We start from the raw sequence: 23,782 nt of genomic DNA, 5'->3' as shown, positions 1-23,782 counted from the left end.
TTAGCTTATTTTTCAAAATACATGCAAAAATAGTTTTCAATATTCACCTATGCAAAGCCTTGTGTTCCACATTTTTCTCCCTCTCTGTCCACTTCTTCCCTCCACTTGACATCAAGTAATCCCAATATAGGTTAAACAAGAGCAATTCTTCTAAGTATATTTCCACATTTATCGTGCTGCACAAGAAAAATCAGATCAAAAAGAGGAAAAATGAGGGAAAAAAACAAGCAAACCACCACAATTAAAAAGGTAAAAATACTATGTTGTGAACCATACTCAGTTCCCACAGTCCTCTCTCTGAATGCAGATGGATGTCTCCATCACAAGTCTATCGGAATTGTCCTGAATCATCTTTGAATGAATCAATTTAAGGGACTGCAAAGTGGGAGGGATTTCAAAATAAAGGAAGGCTTCCTGGAGGAGATGAGATCACATGTGACATCTCTAGGGAGGTTCTGGCCTAAGCACTTAGGGGTTGGAGAATTACATTTGGAATGAAAAGGACTGAAGTCTCGGCTCCACCACTTAGTTTCTTGGCCTAGTCCTTTCCTTTCTGTGAACCTCAGTGTCCAAAATCAGAGGCTCAGACTAGCCTGTCACTTCCAGCTCTAAAAGCTTATGATTCTAGATTCAACTCCATTACTTCCTAGCTGAACTGGTCAGAATAGATGAAATTGAAAGTCTCTGACAATGCAGACATCATAATGTTCCGAGAAACAGTTGAATCACTATTTCCTGCATTGATGTGAACTGAAGTGGGAAATAACCGGGGAAGACAGGGGGGCTCGCAGGTCTTGGCATGGAGGGGCTTTCTAGTGAAACCATCATTCTTGTGCATCCCCAAGGTCCCTGCAGCTTCCCTCTTAGCTTCCAACGCTAAAGTACAAAGAGCCTCCTCATCTCCTCTCGGTAGCCTCCAGCATCCCAGGTTTCCAGGTTTGCTGATGAAATGACAACCAGGAGATGAAGGGGGGATGAGGGGAAACAGAGCAGAAGGGCAATGGGGTGGGGGTAGTAGAGAAGGAAAGGAAGGAGAAATAATGAGGGCACCCCAGGGCATCTGAGCAGAGCTACCTTCACAAAAGTCACAAGCTTTTATACCCCCTAACTCCTGTTCCTTTTGTAAACAGATCATTAAGGGAATTTCATATAGCCAGAAAATACCCTGAAGACTAGCTTTTCCTCTCGGTGGACACACATAACAAGGGCAGTTCATTGTCCTGGGTTTTCTCTGAGCAAACCACTAAACAGTAAATAATATTTCTAAGGAGCACTGTGGCCTGATGGTTGGAGGCTAGTCTTGGAGTCAGGAAGGCCTGGGTTGAAGCCGTGCCTCTGACATTGGCTGGCTGTGATCCGACTCTGAGCCCCCAGCCATTCTCCAAGATGCGAAGTTACAGAATTGTAGGTTGGCACCCAAGTGTAAGGACTGATTGATTAAATAGACTGTCACCCTCCTCTAGCTTTGAGTAAGGATGAAGCAAGATTATGTCACAACCAACTAATCAAAGGCTTTTACAGTAACAATAGCTAATTTAAATGTCGGCAGGTGGTGAAGTAGATTGAACACTGGGTTTGAAATCAGGAAGACATATTTTTGAGTTCCAATCCAGCCTCAGATACTTACTGTGTGACTCTGGCCAAGTCACTTCACCCTGTTTGCCTCAGTTTCCTTGTCTGTAAAATGAGCTGGAGAAGGAAATGGTAAAGCACTCCAGGTATCTTTGCTAAGAAAATCCCAAATGGTGTCCCAAAGAGTGGACACAATTGAAAACAGGTTAAATTACAAACCTGAGACATTGGAATGATGGTGATGCTTTTGGCAGAAATAAGAACAGTTAAGAAAGGGATATTTGGGGTAAAAACTAATAGTCTGTTTCAGACAGGTTGAGTTTAAGATGTCTCTAGGGCACTGAGTTTGAAATTGATGGTGTGAATTCAAGGGGTTGGGAAATACAGATTGTGGAAGTTATAAACCCCCATGAGAGTTGATGGTGTAATCAAAGAAGGTGGGAAGGCTCAGTACAAAATCTTGGGAAACACCCTGATCATTAGATCACTAGATCATTCTAGATCACTAGAGACTAAGAAGGAGCAGTCAAATGGGAAGGGGAATGAACCAGGAGAGAAGAGTATCATAAAAAGAATCCAAAGGAGGGATGATTCTGTCCTTGTTCTCCTCCTCTCCATCTGACTGCTCCTTCTCAGTTCAAAAGCTCAAATTTGTCAGATGGATTAAGAAGAATTAGCACTAGGAAAAGACTATCAAATTTGACAACTAAAAGTTATCAATATTTTTGGAAAGGGTAGTTTCAGTTGAGTGATGAGGTCAACTAGAAAGGTAAGGGAGAAAGAGGAGAGTGGAATCATATTGTCCAAAGAAACTCAGAAATAAAATATTTATATAGGGCTTTAAGATGTGCAAAGTATTTTATATACATTAGCTCATTTGATCCCTGGGGGAGAGCGGCAGCTCATGGCAATGTGCGCCAAGGACAATCCTGGGCTAGATTCACATATCTACAAAGAGCCCAACCAAGAGAGCTAAGGAGAAACTTTAAAGTAACTAAAAGAAAGAGAAGGACTTCTCCCTTGGACACATTTAACTTTGTCTTGCTAAGTGTGAACCCACTTTCCCTTGAACTCTGTAGATATTGGTCACAGACTTGTTCCTCACCCTACTCGCCTCCCATGAGCAACTCTTCCACTCCACATCAGCAACTCACAAAGTGGGTGTTCAGCCATTCTGGCCAACGCCCGCAAATACAGCCCAGCTCCATCCAAAAATTTCCAAATCCCCTTTCCCCTTCATAATCTATTGGCTTTTCACTTCTCCCTCTGCCTTCCTTTTACATAACTCTACTCTTCATCTGTATTGTGACCTTCAATCCCTTGACCACTCAATTCTTTCCCGGATCATTCCCCCTACACTCAGTCATTCTCTTCTCCCCATCTTGCTCTCAATGAGCCAATTCAACTCTATCCTTTATTACTGGGAGCCACACTTCAGCCTTGAATTATTCCCACCATGACTATCATTTACCACCTTTGCTCCTACTGCATGCTGCTGAACAAAGGCAGAAAACTTCATATAACCATTGAGACTGGATCCATTAAAAATTCATGCTATATAGCCTCAACTACTATTAGACAATCCTACTATTTTTCCCACTGCTGCTGTTCAGTCATATAAGATATAAGGTCATATAAGGTTAAGATCTTTGGGATCCCATTTAGGGTTACTGGAGTGGTTTGCCATTTCCTTGTCCAGATCATTTTACAGATGAAGCAACTGAGGTAAACTGGAATAAACAACTTCTGAAGGGTTACACAGCTTGTGTCTCGGGCAGAATTTGGACTCGAAAGAGGGGTTTTTTTGATTCCAAGCCTGGCACTCTATCCACTTCATTGTCAAGGTGCCCTAATATACCTGGCACCACATTTCAAACACCCCGACTTCTCACTGCCACCACTCTAGTGTTAAGTCCTCATGTCCTCATTTCTGGATTACTGCAATCACCTGCTGAGGGGTCAGCCTGCCTTAAATCTTCCCCACTCCAATCCAGCCTCCATTCAGTCATTAAAGCTCAGGTCAGAAGATGTCCCTCCCCTACTCAACAAGCTCTAGTCGGCAGTTTCCTGCTGATTTTAGGAGCAAATATAAAATATTCTATTTGGCATTCAAATTAACCTAGACCCAACCTACCATTCCATGGTCTTATCCCTCACTCCCTGAACTGTGCTCTTAAATCCAGGGACACTGGCCTCCGGCTGTTCCACAAACAAAACACTGTGGTCTTTCAGTTCAGGCCATTCTCTCTGACTGTCCTCAATTCCTGGAATGCTCTTCTTCCTCTGTTCTGACTCCTGACCTCCTGGCTTTCTTTAAAGCCCTACTAAATCCCCATCTTCTGTGGGAAGTCTTTCCCAATCCCTCTTAATGTTAACACATTCCCTCTGCTACTAGGAGATATACCAGATGATTGTGAAAAATTATAATTTTATAAACTTTAACCCCCAGTAGAAATATGAATAGATATTATATCTCAGGCTCCTTGACATCTCAAGGCCCCTGAACTTCAGACTTCTGTCTTCTTGCTGTCCCAAAGACCTCCAGAGTATACCATGGGGAGCTGGGGGAGAGAGCTGATCAAGACCCCCTTCCCCTCTCCTTCTAAAATACCCTTACACTTGAAAAAGATGAAGCCTTTGGCTAGGTCCTGGAACAAGGCCTGCCACAAGCGCACGTTGTTTTTCTAGCGCAGATAACTGAAACCACAGAAGGGTTGAAGATCTCCAGAAATTCACCAACACCGAAGGATTTATTATCTATTTCCTTTAAGGCCAGGACAAGGTTGTTTCACCAGTTTCCGTTATAGGGGTGGGAAAGGACTCTTCGTTGGAGTTCAACTTTTTTTTCTTCTTTCTCTTTCCCCCATTTTTGCGGTTCAGTCATTTCAGACTCGTCCAACTGTTTGCGAACCCTTTGTGGGGTATTCCTCGCAAAAATATTGGTGTAGTATGTTGTTTCCTAGCAAATTTGTTCTTAGCTCTTCCTGACTCCACATCAGTGCTCTATCCACTGCACTACACACCTGCCTGCCTCTCTTTTCCTCCACAGGGGGAATTTTATTTATTTTACGGCAATCTTCCCTCTGAGGGAGAAAAGTCCTGTAGTTACTCTTTAATGTCTCTTACAAAGTCCATGGCCCTTGCTGGCTGGCTCTAATAAAGAAAGTCTTAGAATCCCCCTTTTTGAGAGGGAGACAAGAAGATATTGCTGAGGCCAGATCCTATATTATCTACCTCTCCCAGGGGCAAGGCCAGAGTAGAGACTTTTAGGACATGAGGGGAAGGGATGAGGGAGGAAGAATCTTAGGAGACCAGTTCATCTAACCAGAGAATGAGAGGCGGAAAGAACTTCTGAGGTCAACTTCGGAGACTCAACCCACTGTTTTACAGATAAGTAAACGGAGCCCTAGAGAGGTTAAGTGGCTTGCACAGTTAGGAACTATACGAGGGAAGATTAAACCCAGGCCATGTGTCTCCAAAACCAGAATGTCAGAACGGGGGTATGTTGGAGAAGGGATAGAGGGAAACCTTAGAACCCGGGATGTCAGAGCCAGGAGGGCCCTTAGAACCCGGGAGGTCAGAGCCGGGAGGGCCCTTAGAACCCGGGAGGTCAGAGCTGGGAGGGGTCTTAGAACCCAGGAGGTCAGAGCTGGGAGGGCCCTTAGAGCGGAGGTCGAGCGGAGGGCTTAGACCCGGAGGTCAGAGCTGGGAGGGCCTTAGAACCCAGGAGGTCAGAGCTGGGAGGGCCCTTAGAACCCGGCCCTTAGAACCCGGGAGGTCAGAGCTGGGAGGGTCTTAGAACCCAGGAGGTCAGAGCTGGGAGGGCCCTTAGAGCCCGGGAGGTCGGAGCCGGGAGGGGACTTAGAACCCAGGAGGTCAGAGCTGGGAGGGCTTAGAACCCAGGAGGTCAGAGCTGGGAGGGCCCTTAGAGCCCGGGAGGTCAGAGCTGGGAGGGCCCTTAGAACCCAGGAGGTCAGAGCTGGGAGGGCCCTTAGAACCCGGGAGGTCGGAGCCGGGAGGGGACTTAGAACCCTGACTGCAAGGGGGAAGGGGGTGTGAGGCCATAAAATGGCAAAGCAAGGAGAGGTCTCGGAGATGACCTGTTCCACCCTTCCCCTGCCTACAAACGCCGCAGGAAGCAGAGGCAGGACCCAGCCCCGCGGGAGCTGACTCCCAGGCTCGGGCCCTGGTCCCTATTCACAGTAAGCCCCCATTCAGTTTTTATCATACGGGAAGCGAGGCTCCCCTGAACGGAGGCCCAGGCTTGGATTCAGGAAGACAAGAGTTCAGATCCCGCATCAGGTTAGCAGGGCGGCGGTGGGCGCATCACTTCGCGCTGTCTGCCTCAGTTCCTCCTCTGTAGGAGGAAAAGCCAGCGCGCTCCCGTCCCTTTGCTAAGGAAACCTCACGGGGCCACGAAGAGTCAGACGTGGCTAAAACACGACTGTGCGTCAGCTTTTATGGGGGTTGGGGGGGGGCGGGATGAGGAGCAGCGAATCTGAGCGGGGGCAAAGGTCCCCGGGGCTCTGGATGCGGGCGCCAGGAGGGTTAGCATTCAAGGAAACACGGTTTTCTACATAAGCAGCTCCCGCCCTCCCCCATCCAGCTAGCTCAGAGTCAACATGGCCGCCGGGCTGGGCGGGGGAGGAGGTGGTTAGGGTGGGGGAAGGGGCGGGGCCCGGCCCTGAAGCCTGGGCACGAGGAGGGTGAGGCTGGCGTCGACGTAACTTAGAGCGCAGGCGCGACTTCAGGAGCCCGGATGGAGGTACTGTGGGTCGGAGCGGAAGTGGTGGGAGAAGGCCAAGGGTGGGCGGGGAGTTGATCTCGCATGGGAGGTGGAGGGGGGATGGGGAGCACTTAGATGAGCGATTACCCGCCCCTGCCCCGCGAACTAAGGGCTCTGGGTAGGGGGTTCTGGGCGCAGAGGAACAAGGCGCCTCGTCTCTGGTCTTCTCCCTTGTTCTTTCCCCTACCCCAAAGCTGCTCTTACCCCTCCCTCCTGGGCGAGCGAGCGACAGAATTCCCGGACGCCCCCGCCCCCATCCCGGGGAAGAAGAGGCTACTGTATTATAGGGCCAGAAGGAACTTTAGAACTAAGGATGAGAAAGCCGGAAGGAACTTTAGCTCAAGGGATGGAACTTTAAAACACGGGGTGGAAGAACCGGAAGGACTTTTACACAAGGCATGGGAGGGCCGGAAGGAACTTTAGAGCTGGGCATGGAACCTTAGAGCACGGGTGGAAGAACCGGAAGGACTATTAAACGGGGAATGGGAGGGCCGGAAGGAACCTTAGAACGGGGGCGGGGGGGGGGGGCAGTGAGAAGGGGAGGGAATTGGAGTTGGTAAAGCCGGAAAGAACCTTAGAACGGAGGATGGGAGAACCGGAAGGATTCTGAAATACATTGGGCATGGAAGGGCCGGAAGGAACCTAGAACAAGGAGTGGGCAGAGCCGAAAGGCACGGAGGCTGGCAGAACCGGAAGGCCCCTTAAACAGGGAATAGGCAGGCCAGAAGGCGCCTTAGAGCTAGAACGTCAGAGCCGGGGCCGACATCTAGTTCTATCGCTATAGGCTTGCAGCTGGAAAGGATTTCCAGGGCCATGTGGTCTGCTGTCCCCATTTTATAGATGAAGAAGCCTCCAAAGAAGTGGCAAAGGCAGAGGGGCTCGGTAGGGCCGACTCCAAATCCGTTGTTGGAGGGGGAGGGGTAGCACCGGCAGCAAGGGGCCGCTCTTGTGAACAAAAGAACAACCCTAAAAGTCATGGCTGCCCCACCATGCAAAATAGTAGGTTGTGAACTCCTGAGGCCCAGAGTCCATTTGCAGTTTCTTCTCTTCTTTGAGCGCTAGAGCAGCACCTGACACACGATCCTACGGATATATTGAGTGAAGGAAGATAGTGGGTTCTCCTCGTGAGGTCTTGTCAACGGGTTCCTTTGGCTTGCATAGCCCGAGATCCCTTCCATCTCCTTGAGCGTCTAGCTAGGAACAAATGTTATTGATGCTTTTTGGAAGCAGCAAGTTGGAAATGGGAGTTTAAAGTTCTTCCGGGTCTTGCTTTGAGTTCGTAATCCTTGACTTTTTCCAAACTTTAGTGTTTGGGAAATGGGAAAGAAATCGGAGATAAAAGCTCCCGCTAATTATGGGACCGTGTTCTCTTGCATCTCTCCAGGCCTCAGTTTTCCTATTTGTCACAAACTGAGTTAGACTGGCTGATGTTCTCTGAGATATCTGCCAGGCCTCAAAGTTGTGATGCGTATGTTAGATGGTATTTGCAGCATGGAAGAAGGACTTGGAGATTAATTTCTGTTTCAGCTGCCCTACTTCCTATATGATTAAGTCTCTGTTTGGGGTCTCATTTTCCTCACCTGTAAAATGAGGGGGTTGAGCTGAGGGATCTTGGCCCAAGTGTGATGAGGCCATATCAATCTTATAATTTATCTTTCTCTTCCTTCTTTTATCTCCCTTCCTTCTTAACTTTTTTCCCTCCCTCCTTCTTTCCCTTCAATTCCTCCCTATCCCTCCTTCCTTTTTTTTTTGTTCTTTTTTTTTGACTTGGTATCTGTGTGCCTCGTGTAGAATTCAAATGCTACTCACTCACTTTGGCTGGAGCTGCACAGAGTGCAGAAGGAAGAAGGGGAAAGAGAAAGGCTGAGACGGCCAAAGTGTTCCCCTCCGCCTTCACAGGCTTGCTGGGATGGGGGCGGGGAGCCAGGGAAGATCCCCAGCTTTATTTTAAAGCACAAAAAGGTGCGGCCTGCTCCCCACCAGCCTTTCAGTGCTCCCAGATTCCCAAACTGCTGTGGCTGGGGGGGAAGGGGGGAGGAGAGGAGGTTAGGGGGTAGGGTCACACACATTTGAACTGGATTTGCTTGCATCCAACCAACTTATTTTCTGTTCCTCCTTCACTGCCTCTCCTGCCTCGTGAAGATGGAACGAGCTGCAGGCGCCCCCTTGTGTCAGGCAGGGAGCACTGACTTCTTTCCCTGGACTGAACCAAACCACTACTTACTGCCAGTTTTATACCCTGTCCTACTTAAAGTGCCTGGGGCAGGGGGAGGTGAGGGGTGAGAGGTGGCAAGGGAGGAGACGGCACGGTTGCTCAGTGGGTAGAGGGTTGGGCCTGTGGTCAGGAAGCCCTGAGCTGAAATCAGGTCTCAGATGCGTACTAGTTGTGTGACCTTGAATAAGTCACTTAACTTCTGTTTGTTTGAATCTGTGGAAAGAAATAGCAAATGATTGTAGTACTTTTGCTTAGAAACCCCCAGCCAAAGAGTCAGACTGGATCCCACAGCAACGTGCCTGCTGTCAGTCACCTGGCTTCCAGGCTGGTCCTTGCTTCATTCTCTTATCTCTGCTGCCCTCGTGCTGAGTATAAGCGATGTTCTAGAGTATTACAGCAGTGTGCTTTTTAACAACTGGACTCTTAGGGAAGAAAAAAATTTTTTAAAAATAATTTATATTATTAACACTTTCTTAAGTCTAAACAATAAAACAATACATCAGTGGGGTCCTATTGTACTATTGAAAAGTTAACCATCAGGAGTTGGTGGTTCAAGTTACCTCCAGCACACTTTTACAGCTCTGACAGACTATGTATCTTTGAGAAGTTTGAATGCTAGGTAAGCTTAATACATCCTCATGATTTCTTCACATTGTAAGGATATTGATAAGATCCTTTTTTTACTTCATCCCCACACTGCTGATCGCTTTAGACTCTTAATGTTTCCTGTTCCAATTATCCAAGCTGGACCCACAGAACTTACCAGTGTGCTTTTTAAAGGTCATTCTTTACCCTGAGACATTTCAGTTTATTTTGGTGACCAGTGCATGAAATGAAGTCTTTTTTTTGTTTTGTTTTTTTGTTCCTAGGAGTCTGCATGACTTTTCCACTTAAGTTTGTATTGGTAACTTTAACTAGGATGGCTTTGTGGTGGAGATCTTCCCTCCCCCATCTTAATTTTCCAGACCATACAGCAGATGGCTAAGAGTTTTTGTGTCACCACCGATTTTGTGGTCCTCCAGCACCTGCCCTGTTTCTTATTCCTTTGATTTCCTTGTCACTTAGAACCTTGATTAGTTTACTTTTGAGAATTCTGAGAGAAAAGGTGCACAACACCTAATAATAGTAACTTACATTGAAATAGATTTGTATAATTACAAAGCACTTAAAAACTTACCATTATATCTTTAGAGGAGGTAATACTTAGATTATGGTCTCCATTTTATAGAAAAGGAAACAGATTCAGAAAAATGAAATGATGTGCTTAAAGACTTACAGCTATTGATGATAAGAGAAAGAACTCTCTTTATTTCAAGCCTGGCATTCTCTCCCCATCCTATACTTTATTTCAGGTTCTAATTCTTCTATTTGCTTGCTAGTTTTGTGAACCTGATCTACATAAATCACTTCTGCCACTAGGCTTTAGTTTTCCATTCAGAATGTTAGAGGGTGGGGATACATCAGAGATTTTTAATCTAAGGTTGGTCCATGAACTTTAAAGCCATTTTTAAAATAACTATTTCCGTGTAATTGGATTCTTTGATAATTGTTGTTCAGTCATGCTATTCCTTGTGATCCTATGGACCATATGTCAGTGCTGTACATAAGATTTTCTTGACAAAAATACTGAGTGATTTGCCACCTCCTTCTCTAGTGGATTAAGGCAAATAAGTTAAGTGACTTGCCAAGTAAGTAAATATCTGAAGTCACATTTGAATTCAGGTGTTCTGCAGGTCTGGGACTCTATCCATCTACCAGCCCTTCTCTTTGGTGTTACTATGTGCCTTATTTTATGCATTAAGAGATACCCGAGAAGGGACATTGACATCTCCAAAGGTTAAGAACTGCTGGACTAGATGATCTATAAGGATTGACTTTGATTCCGTGAAAGGGAAAACCTTGAAATGGTGGAGACCTGTGAAAGGGGACAGTGAGCCTGTTTGAGGAATTTCCTCGCAGAGCAAGACTCCGGGTGATTTTCAGAGGCACTATAACTATTTAGCATTTGGCATCCTTAACACAACAAGGATCGCTGTGAGTCGTTCTCCCTCCCTCTCTCCAGCTTACAATCTAAAAACAGATGTAGAAACATATGTAGGCATGGAGACACATTTATAGCATATTGCCAAGCCATTTATTTTGTTCTTTTGCTAGGAAGGATTTGGGGAGTTTGGGAATTTGGGTGTTGTGAGAAGCAGGGATGGGCAGGGTGCCTGGGCTGGCAGTGCTGATGAGCTTCCCCAGAGTCATAACAATGACACCTCCTTGGAGGTGAAAAGCACTTGGTACTTTACAGTGCTTTCTTGTATATTCTCTAAACTGAAAGTCATGAAAGCCCTGGAACTGAGGGAGGACAGACATTATTAGCCATGTTCAAGATGGGGAAACTGAGGCACAGTCATTAAGTGACTTTCCAAAGGTGCTACAACAATTAAATGGAGAACTGGAATTCATCCTTAGCTCTTCTGTCTGCAAGTTAGGGGGATAGAATGCCAAATTTTGTGTCAGGAAGATTGAAGTTCAAATTCTACCTCAGACACCTGTGTAACTTTGGGGAAATCATTTAACCTATTGGTGTCAGTTTTTTCATCTGTAAAATAGGGGTAATTATAGCTGTTTCCTTAGAGAGTTGTTTTGAGGATCAAATGAGATTTTAATGCATTTTGCAAGTCCTAAACCCCTATACAAGTGCTAGTTATTATGATATTAATAAATATTATTAGAAATCCAGGGCTTCTTGCTTTAAAAACACCTTTTTATTACAAATTTAATTTTTATAATATCATGTTATAATCTTAATAATAATCCTCATCAAATGCAAATACATTTCGCAAAGTAGATTTTTGGTTCGTTTTATTTCTCTAGAATAATGTATAATATTAACATAAAATGTGGAATTAAACTCGAAATGAAACCATTAAATATGAGACGTCTCCACTTGGATTAAAATAATAATTACATAAACTTTATATCAATTGGCAAACACTTAATAAAGTAACTCCTATATGCCAGGCACTTTGCTAGACTCTTAAGGAATACAGAGACAAAAATAAAACAATTCTCACACTTAGGAGTTTAGATTCTATTTTGGTAAAAAATACAAATATTTATAAAATGTTCAAACCAAAGAAGGAGAGGCCTTGGTTCCTGGGAGAATGGAAAAGACAAGAGAGAGAATGTCACATGTGAGAAATGGAAGCCTGGAGATCAGTTTTGCTGGACTGGAGAGCCCCTGAAAGATGGTGACATAAAAAGTGTCAGAAAAGTTGGGCTTGAGGTGATTGTAAAGAGGTTTCAATACCAAACAGGAGTTTGTGTTTGGTACTAGAGGCAATAGAAAGCTGCTTGGACTTCTGGGGCAGGGCAGTGACGTGGACTATTTTGGCACTTGAGGGAAAGTTGGCTTAGAGAGAAGTGGCAGAGGGAACAGTTAGAAGGATTTGCTTTTTTGTTGTTGTAGATAATTACATTCATTTATCTCTAGTGGGAGAGAATGAGGAAGAAGGCCAGAGTAGTACAGGGGGCCAAATCTGGAAATGACTTTTGAGATTCCTGTATCCAAGTCTAGTGTCTTTTATGACAACCCCCTCATTTTCTCTGATCTTTTTTCCTGTACGGTACTTAAGAAAGTTTTCATTCTTTTGAAAGGTATCTCAAAGACTAGGTTATGCTGACCCTGCTATTCTTGTTCTGTATCATTTCATGTCTTCCATATTTTGGTGGTGGTGGTGTCATTTTACTAATTGCTATCCTCCAGTTTATTAAGTTCTTTATTCTCAAATTTGGAAATGTTGGTAGGTTCTACATTTTGCTATATTACAAATCCATTATGAATATTTTACTAACAAAGAATATAATCCCAGAAGTGGGATTGTTGGGTTAAGCAGTATGATCAGTTTTGTGACTTTTATTGGAGATTGCTATATTTGTTGTTATCTAGTCATTTTTCAATTGTATCCAACTCTTTATGATCTAGGTTTTCTTGGCAGAGATATTGGAGTCCTTTGCCATTTCCTTCTCCAGGTCATGATGAAGAAACTGAAGTAAACAGGGTCAAGTGACTTATCCAGGATCTCACAGCTAAGAAGTGCTTCAGACCAAATTTGAACTTGGGAAGATTCATCTTCCTGACTGTAATTGACATATTATTGCTCTCCAGAAAACTTATACTAGTTTGTTGTTCCACCAATAATATGAATACCTTTTTTTTTTTCATTGCCCTACCATTACTGAATTCCACAGACTCAGAAGCCATCTAGTTCAACTAGTACTTTTATAGGTTTCTCCTCAATGTATCTTACAAGTGGTGATCCAAACGTTTTTTATTATTTTAGACTATTTTTGCCATGGCCATTTGTACAACTATCTCCTAAGTTTTTTACTAGATTGCCCAGTCCTGTAGGATGAAGAGTCTGGGCAAGGGCAGATCCCCCTCCCCATCCAACCTCACACTCAAAGTTTCTTCTCTAAATTCCCAGATCCCAAAGAGTTAACCATGAAACACTACTAAATCAATTAACAAGTACTTATTAAGCCCCTGTTGTGTTAGATGTTGGGCTACAAAGACAAAATGAAATCAGCTTAGTTCTCTAAGAGAACTTATGAGAAGTCACCAGGATCAGCTGTCTCTTGTGGCAATTCTTAGGGGCAGAGTAGAATTGAGAGTGATCCTGGGAATTGAGCCCCCTGGGTGCTCTCCCAACTCTGACTCTCACTTGCCGGGTAGCCCTTGGCTCATGTGGGTGTCCTGCTTTTTCCATTTAGATTGTATCTGGTCAGTTTCTAATTACCCCCACAGTTGAGGGATAGGTCCTCTGTTCTTTTCAGGGATGTAGGATTTTGTTGTCAGAGTGGGTCCTTTCTCCCCTAAAGCCACTCTTAGCTTCTCTATTCATTAGCTGATAGTCTCCTAGAGAGGCCGTGGTCAAACTTGCTGGCCATGTGATCCTGCTACTAATGGAAGCCAGTCTGTGGACAGCAGATGCTCAGTTGTTACCTAGTGCACACGTGGAACCTTTACGGCATCACACAGGTTCAGAGAGGCAGGCTACTACAGGGACTCTGCAGCTAAATTCTGCCCTTTGGTTCTTAGGGAAATGCCTCTGGACTTCATCTGTGAAATCAAGGGGCCTGACCTGAGGGCAGATGGGCACCCCTTCCAGCTTTAACTCTGGTGCCGTGGAGGTTGGAAGTAGAAGAGACCCCTGCAGCCACTGAGTCAGCTAACTCATCCCAGCAGAAGCATCCCCACTCTTACATACCTGGTGAGTCATGGTCTTTGCTGAAGACAGACCTTGAGGCGGAGGGGTGCAGGGAAGGCACTACTTCCTGAGGCAGCCCATTCCACTTTAGGACAGTCATAGTGTAAGAAGTTTTTCCTCATATTGACAAGCCTACCCTCAGCCCTGCAAAACTTACAGCTTGATAATGCTTGCCTGTTGGCCCTGGCCTAGCCTTAAGGCACCCAGAGCAGCCAAAGAAGGGGTTTAGTGGAGAACTTGGCCTCCCATAATTAGGTCTATTGCCACCAACATAGAATGAGAAGAGGCCAAGTAGAGAGTGATATAATAATAAGAGCACTGAGCTGGAGACCTTGGTTTGAGTTCCAGTTCTATCACTTACTTCCCTGGTTTTGGACAGATCATTTTGGCTTGATGTTAGGAGGAGGGGGAGGAACAACTTCCTAATAGTTAAGGTCAACATAAAGCAAAATGGGTTGCCTTGGAATGGAATTGGTTCTCCCTTATCAGAGGCCAGATGGACTCTTGTCAAATATGTTGTAAAAGGGACTGAATGGTTCCCACAGACCCTTTCAGAGTCCCTGGCTTTCTGTAATTCTGTCCCTTTGGGCCTATGCTTCTTCCTTTTTTTAACTGAGGTCATGGACCTTTCTTTCGCATCTATCTCATTCTTTCTTGTGTTATAATTGTGTATTCTTTCTTTCTTTGGGAGAGAAAGTGATGTTGTGGAAAAATAACATTGCATTGGATCAGGAGACTTAATTTTGAATTACAGCTCTGCACTTTCTGGCTTTTTAACTATGAGTAGTCACTTCCTGCTTTGGGAAATGAGGGAAAGAACCAGATGAACCCTTAAGTCCCTTCCAGCACTGCTAAACCTTTACCCTCCTTAATTTCCTCATCTGTAAAATGGAGCTAAACGACTAAGTCCCTTGTAAATCTTAAAGTGCTCTATAAATGTGAGATTCTGTCATTGTTCCTGACTCATCAGTTCTTCACACATTGGGCCTAATGTCTAGTAGGTACTTCACAAATTTTTGGTGAATTGAATTGAAAGTCCCTTCCATCTCTCAAAGTCTATGATGGTGGTGTGGTTCCAGCCCATCTGGGGATAGCTCATGTGCGCTAGGATCTCCAGACTCTCCAGGATGGCAGGAAACCCCAGCTTCCTGGCTAACCACTATTTCGAGTGGGCTAGGGGGAACACTCTCCATGCTGCACCTAGACTCTTGTTCCAAGTGCTCCTTTCTGTATGGCCTGTGTGAGGCTTGGAATAAGTTTTCCCTCTGTTTTGGGACTTGGGGGATTGGATTTTGACCATCATTATCATCTCATTCTCAACTTTTTCAGTGGGTTCTGGGATAAGTTGCTCCCACCTATTATTATTTTATATTTAATGTTCCATACATTCTTGCACAGTTAATTTAAAAGAATTGCTTTTGAATCAGAGAATTAGGATGGAAGCCCATTCTCTGTGGGCTTTCAGTAAGGTATCCTCTATTCAGCTCCAAAAACAGACAGTTTAACAAGGATAACATGCCTCATCCTGTTCTCTTTCCTTGGCTGGGTCTCTACATTTTGAAAGCTTTTTGTTTCATACAATTTAGAGATTGAATATTTGGGATGGTTACTTACAGTTGTTTAAAATGTTATTTTGAAGTTATGACTGTGCCAAATAAATGCTTATTGATTGACTAGCCAATTGTGGGTAATAGTTCAGCGGTGATAATGTTCTAGTCTCCATTTAGATTGTTGGGTAAGTTGTCTAGCATCTTTTGAAGTCTGTATTTGCAGTATAGACATCTGTCTTCTGGCTGTCCACAACAGCTCCCCAGCTTCTGCTAAATCATTCTAGTTATCAGGTAATATCTTGGTGATGATGATTTATATATGTTAAAAATCCCAGGCCCCCCTTTTTAAAATAGAAAATACTTTACTCACAATCACAATTGTACTGTGGAAAGAAGATCATTTCTGGAGTCCAAGGACCTGGGTTCAAAATCTCATATCAGGTGTATGACTTACTCTAATCTCTCTGAGCCTCAGTTGCTTTATCTGTAAAAGGAGGAGGGTTGGCTAGACGATCTCTGATGTTCCTCCCAGCGCCAGTTCTGTGAACCTCTGGAATCCTAGGAGGTGAAAATTTTATTATCTCCATTTTACAGCTGAGAAAATTGAGGTTCATACATGTCAAATGACTTAGAGTTACATTACAGTACAGAAGAAGGCAGAGGCTGGCCTGTGAGTCTCCATTTCCCATTCTGAATTCTTGGATAGCTCTGGCTCCCATGCACATGTCTCATGGCTGTCATGTTCCATGTGATTTCAGATGCCCTGAATGTCCTGCTGAGAAAGGATGCAGTTTGGGGACCCGTCCTGGAGAGAGGTGCTGAGGTTTGCAGTGGTCTGCCGCTCCTTGACGTTGGTCCTCCAGGTCAGTGTCTGCTCTGGCCCTCTACATCTGGGCCCTCACCAAATGGTCTTCATGCAGGTGCTGGAGCTAACAGAGGCCTGTCCTGGCCCAGGCCATTTCTGGGGTAATGACTCACATTCACTGTGAGAGACACAGGGCAGGTCTTATCATTCCCACTTTATTGATGAAGAAACAAATAAAGTGGCTTCCCTGCTGTCCCACCGCCAGTGAGGAGCCAAGCCAGGACTGGATCCCTAGTCTCTGCTAACCTCAATTCATGGCTCGTCCCACACCCCATACACTCTGGTCAAGTGAGGCTTTCTTGCTTGGGTCACAGAACGAGTAAGTTGTTGGTTGGTTGTTGTCCTTCGTTCTCAAAGAGCACCAAAATGACATCACTCTGTTAAGAGTCAAGTTACCATGTGTCTGGCTGTGGCTGACCAGACCAGTACAAGCTCAGAGTGCTCTGCCTCAGGTCAGACACAAGTAGTCCATGTGAACATTTTACATATCTCGTGTTTCTTTGGGGCTAATTCAATCCTGCTTTGCTCGTAGAGCACAGCACCTTTGGAACATCTAGACAGCTCAGATGGTTAGAACGCTGAAAAATCAAAGTAGAAATTCTGCCTCAGATACTGGTTTAGCTATGGAACTGAGCAAGTCACTTACTTCCCTTTGCCTTGATTTTCTCATCTGTAAAATGGGGATTAAAAAAAAGTATCTCTCTCCCAGGGTGGTTGGGAGAACAAAAAGATAATATATGTGAAGTGCCTGGGATAAACACTAGCTTTATTATTATATATTTTCATATGGGGTAGCTCTCTAGGAGAAGAGCACAGTGGGTGATACAAAAACAAAAGATATCACTACGAATTTAAGTAGAAAATAAATTGCCTTAGGGGCTGGCACTCCTAGCTGGTAGAGGCCAGCTGTGGAGCCCCTGGGCCTCCCTGGAGGCTCCTCACCAGGTCCCTCTGGCTTCCCTCTGCAGGCCCTGTTCAATGCTGTCATCCCGGATCATGCCGCAGATGCCTTCTCCCCACCCTGCCTGGAGCCTGCCGGCCTTGGGGACCAGCTTGTGGAATGGCTGCTGGGGGGCTTGTCGCGTTGGGACTCGGCGCACTTCCTCTTCATTGCAGAGCACGGCTACGTCTACGAGCACAACTTTGCCTTCTTCCCAGGCTTCCCCCTGGCCCTGCGCGCCGGGGCTGAGCTGCTGCTATGGCCCCTGCAAGGGCTGAGGTCACGCAGTCGCCTCTTGTTGGCAGCGGCCCTGCTCAACAGCCTGTTCTCAGTGCTGGCTGCCCTGGCCCTCTATGAGCTGGGCTGCCTGGTGCTGCGTGACCGCCGCCTGGCCCTCCTCTCAGCTTTGCTCTTCTGCCTCAGCCCCGCCAATGTCTTCCTGGCGGCGAGCTACTCCGAGAGCCTCTTTGCCCTGCTGGTCTTCAGTGCCATGAGCCAGCTGGAGAGGGGCCATGACGGCCGGAGCGCCCTCCTCTTTGCCCTGGCCACTGTTGTGCGTTCCAACGGGATCATCAACGCTGGCTTCCTTGCCCACGCCCAGTGCCGACGCTTCTTGTCTTCTCCGTCCACAGGGGACCTTCCCAGGGCCCTGTGGAGACCCCTGAGGCTGGCGGCCTTTCTGCTGCTGACAGCCGTGGGCCTCAGTCTTCCCTTTGCTCTGTTCCAGCTCTATGCCTACAGCCAGTTCTGCCTGCCCCACGCAGCCCGCCTCCTCCCCGAGCCCCTCGTACAGCTGGCCAAGGACAAGGGCTACCGGGTCCCAGCTGGAGACCAGCCCAGCTGGTGCACCTGGCGCTTGCCCCTGGTGTACAGCTACATCCAGGACGTCTATTGGAATGTAGGCTTCCTGAGGTACTTTGAGCTCCAGCAAGTGCCCAATTTCCTCCTGGCGGGGCCAGTGGCAATGCTTGGGGTCTGGGCGGCCTGGACCTACACTACCGCCAACCTCCGGCACTGCCTCACACTTGGACTTCTGAGCAAGGCGGGCAGGGGTGACAAGAAGCCTCCCTCTGGGTTCCACAGCCCCCAGGTGTTTGTGTACCTGGCTCACTCCACGGCCCTGCTGCTGTTCGGAGCCCTGTGCATGCATGTGCAGGTAAGGGGCCGGGCTGGGTGTGCATGTATGTGTCCGTATGTCGTGTGCAGGCACGGTCACTGCACACAGAATCTCATTTGAACCTTACTACAGCCCTGTAAGGTAAGTAGGTACTACAGGTATTATTACCCCCATTTTAGAGATGAGAAAATTGAGTCTAGGAGAAGGGACTTAAGAGATGGATCTCAGAAGCCATCCAGTCCAGCCCTTGCTTTACAGAGGAGAAAGCCGAATCGGAGAGGTCATGACTTACCCATTTCCTAGTAAATGTTCAAAGTGGGATCCAGCCCCCTGCATTTCTCCTGAGGCCCCTCTTGGGTCCCAGAGCAGTGGAGGGAGCAGTCTTGGGAAAGTCCCACTGGCCTCCAGTTGACCCCTCCTCAGCCTCGGTCTGAGCAAGGCTCACAATGAGTGTTTGTAAAGGCCTTTGAGATCTGCGCCTGAAAGGCTGGGGAAGTACAGAGTAGCATTTTGTGTTTGCTGGTGGATTAATCAGGAGAGTGAACGCCAGAGAAGGAAGGAGGGAAGCAGGCCAAATTGAGACTTGGCTCCCCAACCCCCAAGAGGGAAAAGGATGAACTACAGGCATTCCTCTTACTCCCTCCCCAACCCCTCCCCCTTCTCCCCTTTCCCCTCCATTTTCCCCATTTCCTCCCCTTTTCCCTGCACTCCTCCCTCCTCCTCTCCTGTCTTCTCCGTCTCCTCCCATTCATTCTTCCTCTTTCTCCTCCTCCTTTAGCTCTTCTTTCTCCTCCCTTTTCCTCTACCTTCCTCTCTCCCCTTTCCTCCTTCTTTCTTCTCCCTCCTTCTTCTCTCCCTCCCTTATCTTCTTTCCCTCCTCCTCTTCCTATCTCCCCTCCTCTCTCTCCCTGCCATCTTCCAGACTATCTTGCATATTTTGGACCTCAGCTGAAATTGGGCCCTGTAGGATTTTTAGTATTGATTGACCATTATTGTGGTGATACACTGAGGTTGCCTGGCTGATGTCACACATCTTTATAAAGTGGACCCCAAGCTCCATAGTTTCTCTTCCAGAGTAATACATTTGTAATACATGATACAGGGCTGCGGCAGCCCATAGAGGCAATGGGGTACGTTAGGCGGAAACAGAGCCGGTTGGAGATAGTTACAACTTACATAAATGTGGTTCCCCCTTCTTCCTGTGGTTTTCAGGTTCTCACCAGATTCTTGGGCTCTTCCACTCCCATCGTCTACTGGTTTCCAGCTCACTTGCTCCAGGACTGGGAGCCCCTGTTGTGGACTCAAGATGCTGTGCCTGGGAAGGTCTCTGCTATGTGCTCCCTGTTGGGACAAGGGGCCCCAGAGAATCCAATTTGGGGACTTTTGTGCAAATGGAGAGCTTGCTCTCCAGTCACACGGGCCATTCTGTCCTATTTCCTCTCTTACTGGCTCCTAGGACTGCTCCTGCACTGTAATTTCCTGCCTTGGACGTGACCATCAGCCCCAGAGGACAGCCAGGCTAGGCTACAGACATTCTCAAGGGGCTTGGAATGAGCAGGCTGAGTCCTGGGCCCATTTGAAATAGAAGTCCTCATCTGCAATGCTTTCAAACAAGTTGGTTGAGATTTCCAAGGAAATGTTGGTCTTTGGACACAAATGGCAGGCATTTAGGCCAATGCTTTCTTACAGGTCTGAGGTGAACCTGCTCTATGGTGCTCAGCCCAGCCTTTAAACCCAGCTCATTGAACCTCTCCCCTGCCCCAGGGCTAGGCACTTCCAAGACCTCTGGGGACTTGATTACCAGCACCCCTTCTTAGCCATTCAAGACTAACACCCACCTCTATCTTTGTAGCATCCGTCTTTTCCCAGCCATCTCTGTTCTGGGGTGGAAGGTCACACTGTTCTCCCTGGGAGACTTTCCTGGTACAGGTTCCCCCTGGCTGAAGAACTCTAGAAACTCATCCCTGGGAGCATCAGGGAGAGCACTGGCCAGGCAATTCTTTGATAACCTTCATCTACTGAAGCTGGAAATCCAGCTGGAAATCCTCTGTGATGTTCCAAGAAGAGAGCCAGATCAAAAATGGAGTCTTCATTTTCCCGATGGTACCCAGGAGGCTGGTTTGTCATCATCTTGCTGCTTTATCATTTAATCACTGCTCCTTGCCAAGACTTGGTTTCCTTTTGTGTAAGTTAAGGGAATTGAAGTAAATACTATCTAAAACCCCTTCCAGCTTTAAATCTGATTATTTCATGACTAAGAGATCCCCTTGCTGCTCTAGTAGGGCCCGGACACTGTGTGGACATTTAGAAGGAGCTCAGGAACATCTGTCTGAGGAGGAAAAGGAGAGAACCTGGGAATGGGCAGAAATAGACAGACCATATATCAAGAGAAATGTTTGAGGAACTATTTCAGGAAATGTGCAGATTCTTACATGGGGAGGGAAGAAAGTACATGCCATGGGCCATAGCAGCCTCTAATACCACAATCTAGAAAGGCTAGACTATATGGAAAATTATATATCCCAGCAACTGAAGCCTAGTGAAGCCCAGGAGGAAATCAAGAGTATCTATCAAACGAGGAAACTCAGAGGGACCTCAGGGAGAAGAAGGAAAATGGTAACAGAGCTGGAGAAAACAGGTGAGAAGCCAGATGTATAGCCACAACAGATGACTCCCTCGTCACACATCTGCTGGTCATCAGGCCCTGCAGGTCCCATAAGGAGCTTGTACTGTCCAAAACAACTCATCATCCCTTGGAGTCTCCCCCTTCTCTGAGCACCTTTGTTTCTGCTCAGGGCCTCACCATCTGCCCAGTCACCCAGAATGCCAGCCATGGAGCCATCATCCGTCTCCCCCGACACCATCCCATCCCATCAGTTGCCAAGTTTTATCTGTGCTGCTTTCACAGTGTCTTCCTGTGTGATGCATCTGCCCTCGTTCAAGTCTCACCCCATCTCCTCTGGACTACTCCTGTAGCTTCCACAGGTGTGCCTCTTCTCAAGAATCCCTCTCCGTCCTGTCCCCCATAAAGCTTTTAGATGCCCACTCCTTTGCCCAAAGAGCTTCCAAGACTGATGTGTCGAACAACAAACATGCTTCTCTGGTACTCAGAGGATGCCACGGTCTGGCTGTAGTCTTTTCTGTCTGGACTAATTTCATATCCCTCCCAGTGACACCCTCGACTTTCAAGGTACACTGGCCTACTGGCCCTGCCCGGCACCTCTATACAGACCATCTCCCATACTTAAATGCTGGCATCCCTAGTATGTTCAAGACCTAGTCCAGCATCACTTCCTACTCGGTGCCTTCTCCCCAAGTTTGGGACTTCCTTTGCCCCAAAGAAGGTGATGTCTTTGTAGACCTCTTTTTCCCTCCTCCACTGATCAATAGACTTCAGAATCTCCTGAGGACAGGGACCATTTTTTTTTCTTTTTATCTTTGTATCCCTACCTTCTAGCACAATAATGCTTGTTGAAGCTTAGTCCCAGAAGAAAGTTGGCAAAATATACCTTTTCCCTTTCTTCATAAAGAGATGTAGAAAACTGAACATAAATGTCCACTTTAATTTATTGAGGTTTTGTTTTTGATTTGTTCTTTTTTTATTCTTTGCTACTGCTTGCTGGGTAGGGGAGATCACCAATAAAAGTTCTGAAATAAAGATAAATTGTTGGCCTTTTAAGTCATCAGTTTTCTACGTTAGAAGAGGCATCATAGCCTAATGGGAAAAGCACCACACTAGCAGCAGGAGGCAGAAAACCTGGAATTCAATCCTTACTTGCACTGCTTTCCAGGTGTCTTGACTATGGATAAATAATACTATCTCCCAGGCTCTAACTGTGTTATCCCTAAAACAACTAGCTTTAACAGTGGGTAGGGTGTTGGACTTAAGAGTAAGGAAGACCTGAGTTCAGATTTTGCCTTAGGATTACTAGCTGTGTGACCCTAGGCAAGTTAGTTGTCCTGAGGATCAAATGAGGTAAATAAAATACATAAAGTTCTTTATAAATCTTATAGTATTATACAAATGTTAATTATTATTATTATTTTAGTTATCATGGAGGGCAGAAAAAATGACTTGTATCGCTTTTCCAAAACCCTGTAAAATTGGTTGTTTTTATCTGTTTTTCAGTCCTGTTTGACTCTTTGTGTTACTTTTTGGGGTTTTCTTGAAAAAGATTCCAGTATTGGTTTGCCCAGTTCGATTTCCAGCTTATTTTACAGATAAGAGATGGGGTTAAGTGCTTGGCCCAAGGTCACCCAGCTAGTAAGTGTCTAAAGCCAGATTTGAACTCAGGAAGATGAGCCTACCTGACTCCAGGTCCAGCTCTATGCAATGCTCTATGCATTGCATCACCTTTCTCCGGTAGACAGGGGGGAAGTCTCATTATCCATATTTTGCAAATGAGGAAAGATATTAAGTGCCTTAGTGATGATCCCAGAACTGAGAAAGCACCTGAAGGAGGACTTGAATCTGAGTCTTCAAATATCAAATCCAATGTTCTACCCATTATGCCCGGCTGCTGCCTCTCATCCATCTCCTTAAGTGCCTGGGCTGGAATTTCAACTCTGCCTCTGTCACAATCTGTGGCCCTTGGACAGATCACTTAAATCTTTGAGTCACTTAAAATCTTTCTGAACCTCACTTAGTTCATCTGAAAAGTGAAGGGATTGGTCTGAACAATCTTTGTTGTGCTGGACCCTCCTTACCTGCCTTGAACTGTGAAATCATCACCATATTTAGGCTGAGGTTCTTAAACCGGGGTCTCTGGATTGATTTCAGACTGGGTCTGTGAACTTGGATAGGAAAACAAGTTACATCTTTATATTCCAGTAGTTCTCCTTTGGAATCTTGTGTTTTATTTTATGCATTTAATAGCATTATTCTAATAAGTGGCCCCTAGGTTTTGCCCAGCTAGCTGCAAAAGGGATCCATGATCTGATTAAGATAAAGAAACCCAATTTAAGGGAAAGGACCTACGGCTTTGGGAGGGAAATTCCATTCCCCACACCTTTGACCTTGTAAGATCCTTCCCTTCCTTCACCCAGGTCTAATATACTCATGGGTTTTTTTGTTTTCCTCTAAACAAATTTTTTTAAAATGTTAAAAGCCTGGAATTGGCAAAAATATCTCTAGTCCATTAGTTGTAGCACCTCTGTGGAGGGAACATTGAAGGGGAGAAGGCAAAACAGGATGTTGGCTGGTCGAAGTTGAATTAAATAGCTATCCCTTTTGCCACCAGCCCTTTCCCCCAAAGCAATGAGAGGCCAGACCCTAGGGCCAGGAAGATGAGACTGTGATGCCCTTCCCCCTTCCCAGATCCTTCACAGCTGTGACTCTCTTCTCTCATAGTTCCCTCTTCTGTAAACCAGGGATACAGATTTTCACAGTAGTCACCTCTCATCATCTAGTAAATCTTTTGTAAACCCTCAGGCACTGCATGAATGTGAGCTACTATCACTGAACCATGAAGATGGA

General features: G+C 46.0%; 1 protein-coding gene across 5 annotated transcripts; it reads left to right on the top strand.

Moving 5' to 3' along the window:
* The first annotated feature begins 5,001 nt into the window (after positions 1-5,001).
* Positions 5,002-22,185, top strand: PIGV (phosphatidylinositol glycan anchor biosynthesis class V). 5 transcript variants are annotated; one of them, XM_023499842.2, is made up of 5 exons: positions 5,002-5,072; positions 13,666-13,837; positions 16,143-16,247; positions 17,218-18,345; positions 19,519-22,184. In XM_023499842.2, exons 3-5 carry the CDS (start codon positions 16,170-16,172, stop codon positions 19,798-19,800), a joined length of 1,488 nt encoding a protein of 495 aa, XP_023355610.1. In that variant the 5' UTR covers positions 5,002-5,072; positions 13,666-13,837; positions 16,143-16,169; the 3' UTR covers positions 19,801-22,184. The 5 variants fall into 5 exon arrangements, with proteins under 5 accessions (XP_023355610.1, XP_031818373.1, XP_031818374.1 ...); XM_031962513.1 differs by lacking the exon at positions 5,002-5,072 and adding an exon at positions 6,260-6,337; XM_023499843.2 differs by lacking the exon at positions 5,002-5,072 and adding an exon at positions 6,906-7,240.
* Positions 22,186-23,782: the final 1,597 nt, after the last annotated feature.

Source organism: Sarcophilus harrisii, chromosome 3 (genome assembly GCF_902635505.1).
Source record: "Sarcophilus harrisii chromosome 3, mSarHar1.11, whole genome shotgun sequence".
NCBI lineage: Eukaryota > Metazoa > Chordata > Mammalia > Dasyuromorphia > Dasyuridae > Sarcophilus > Sarcophilus harrisii.
The sequence above is the reverse complement of the archived record's forward strand: the minus strand, read 5'-3'. Positions and strand labels throughout refer to the sequence as shown.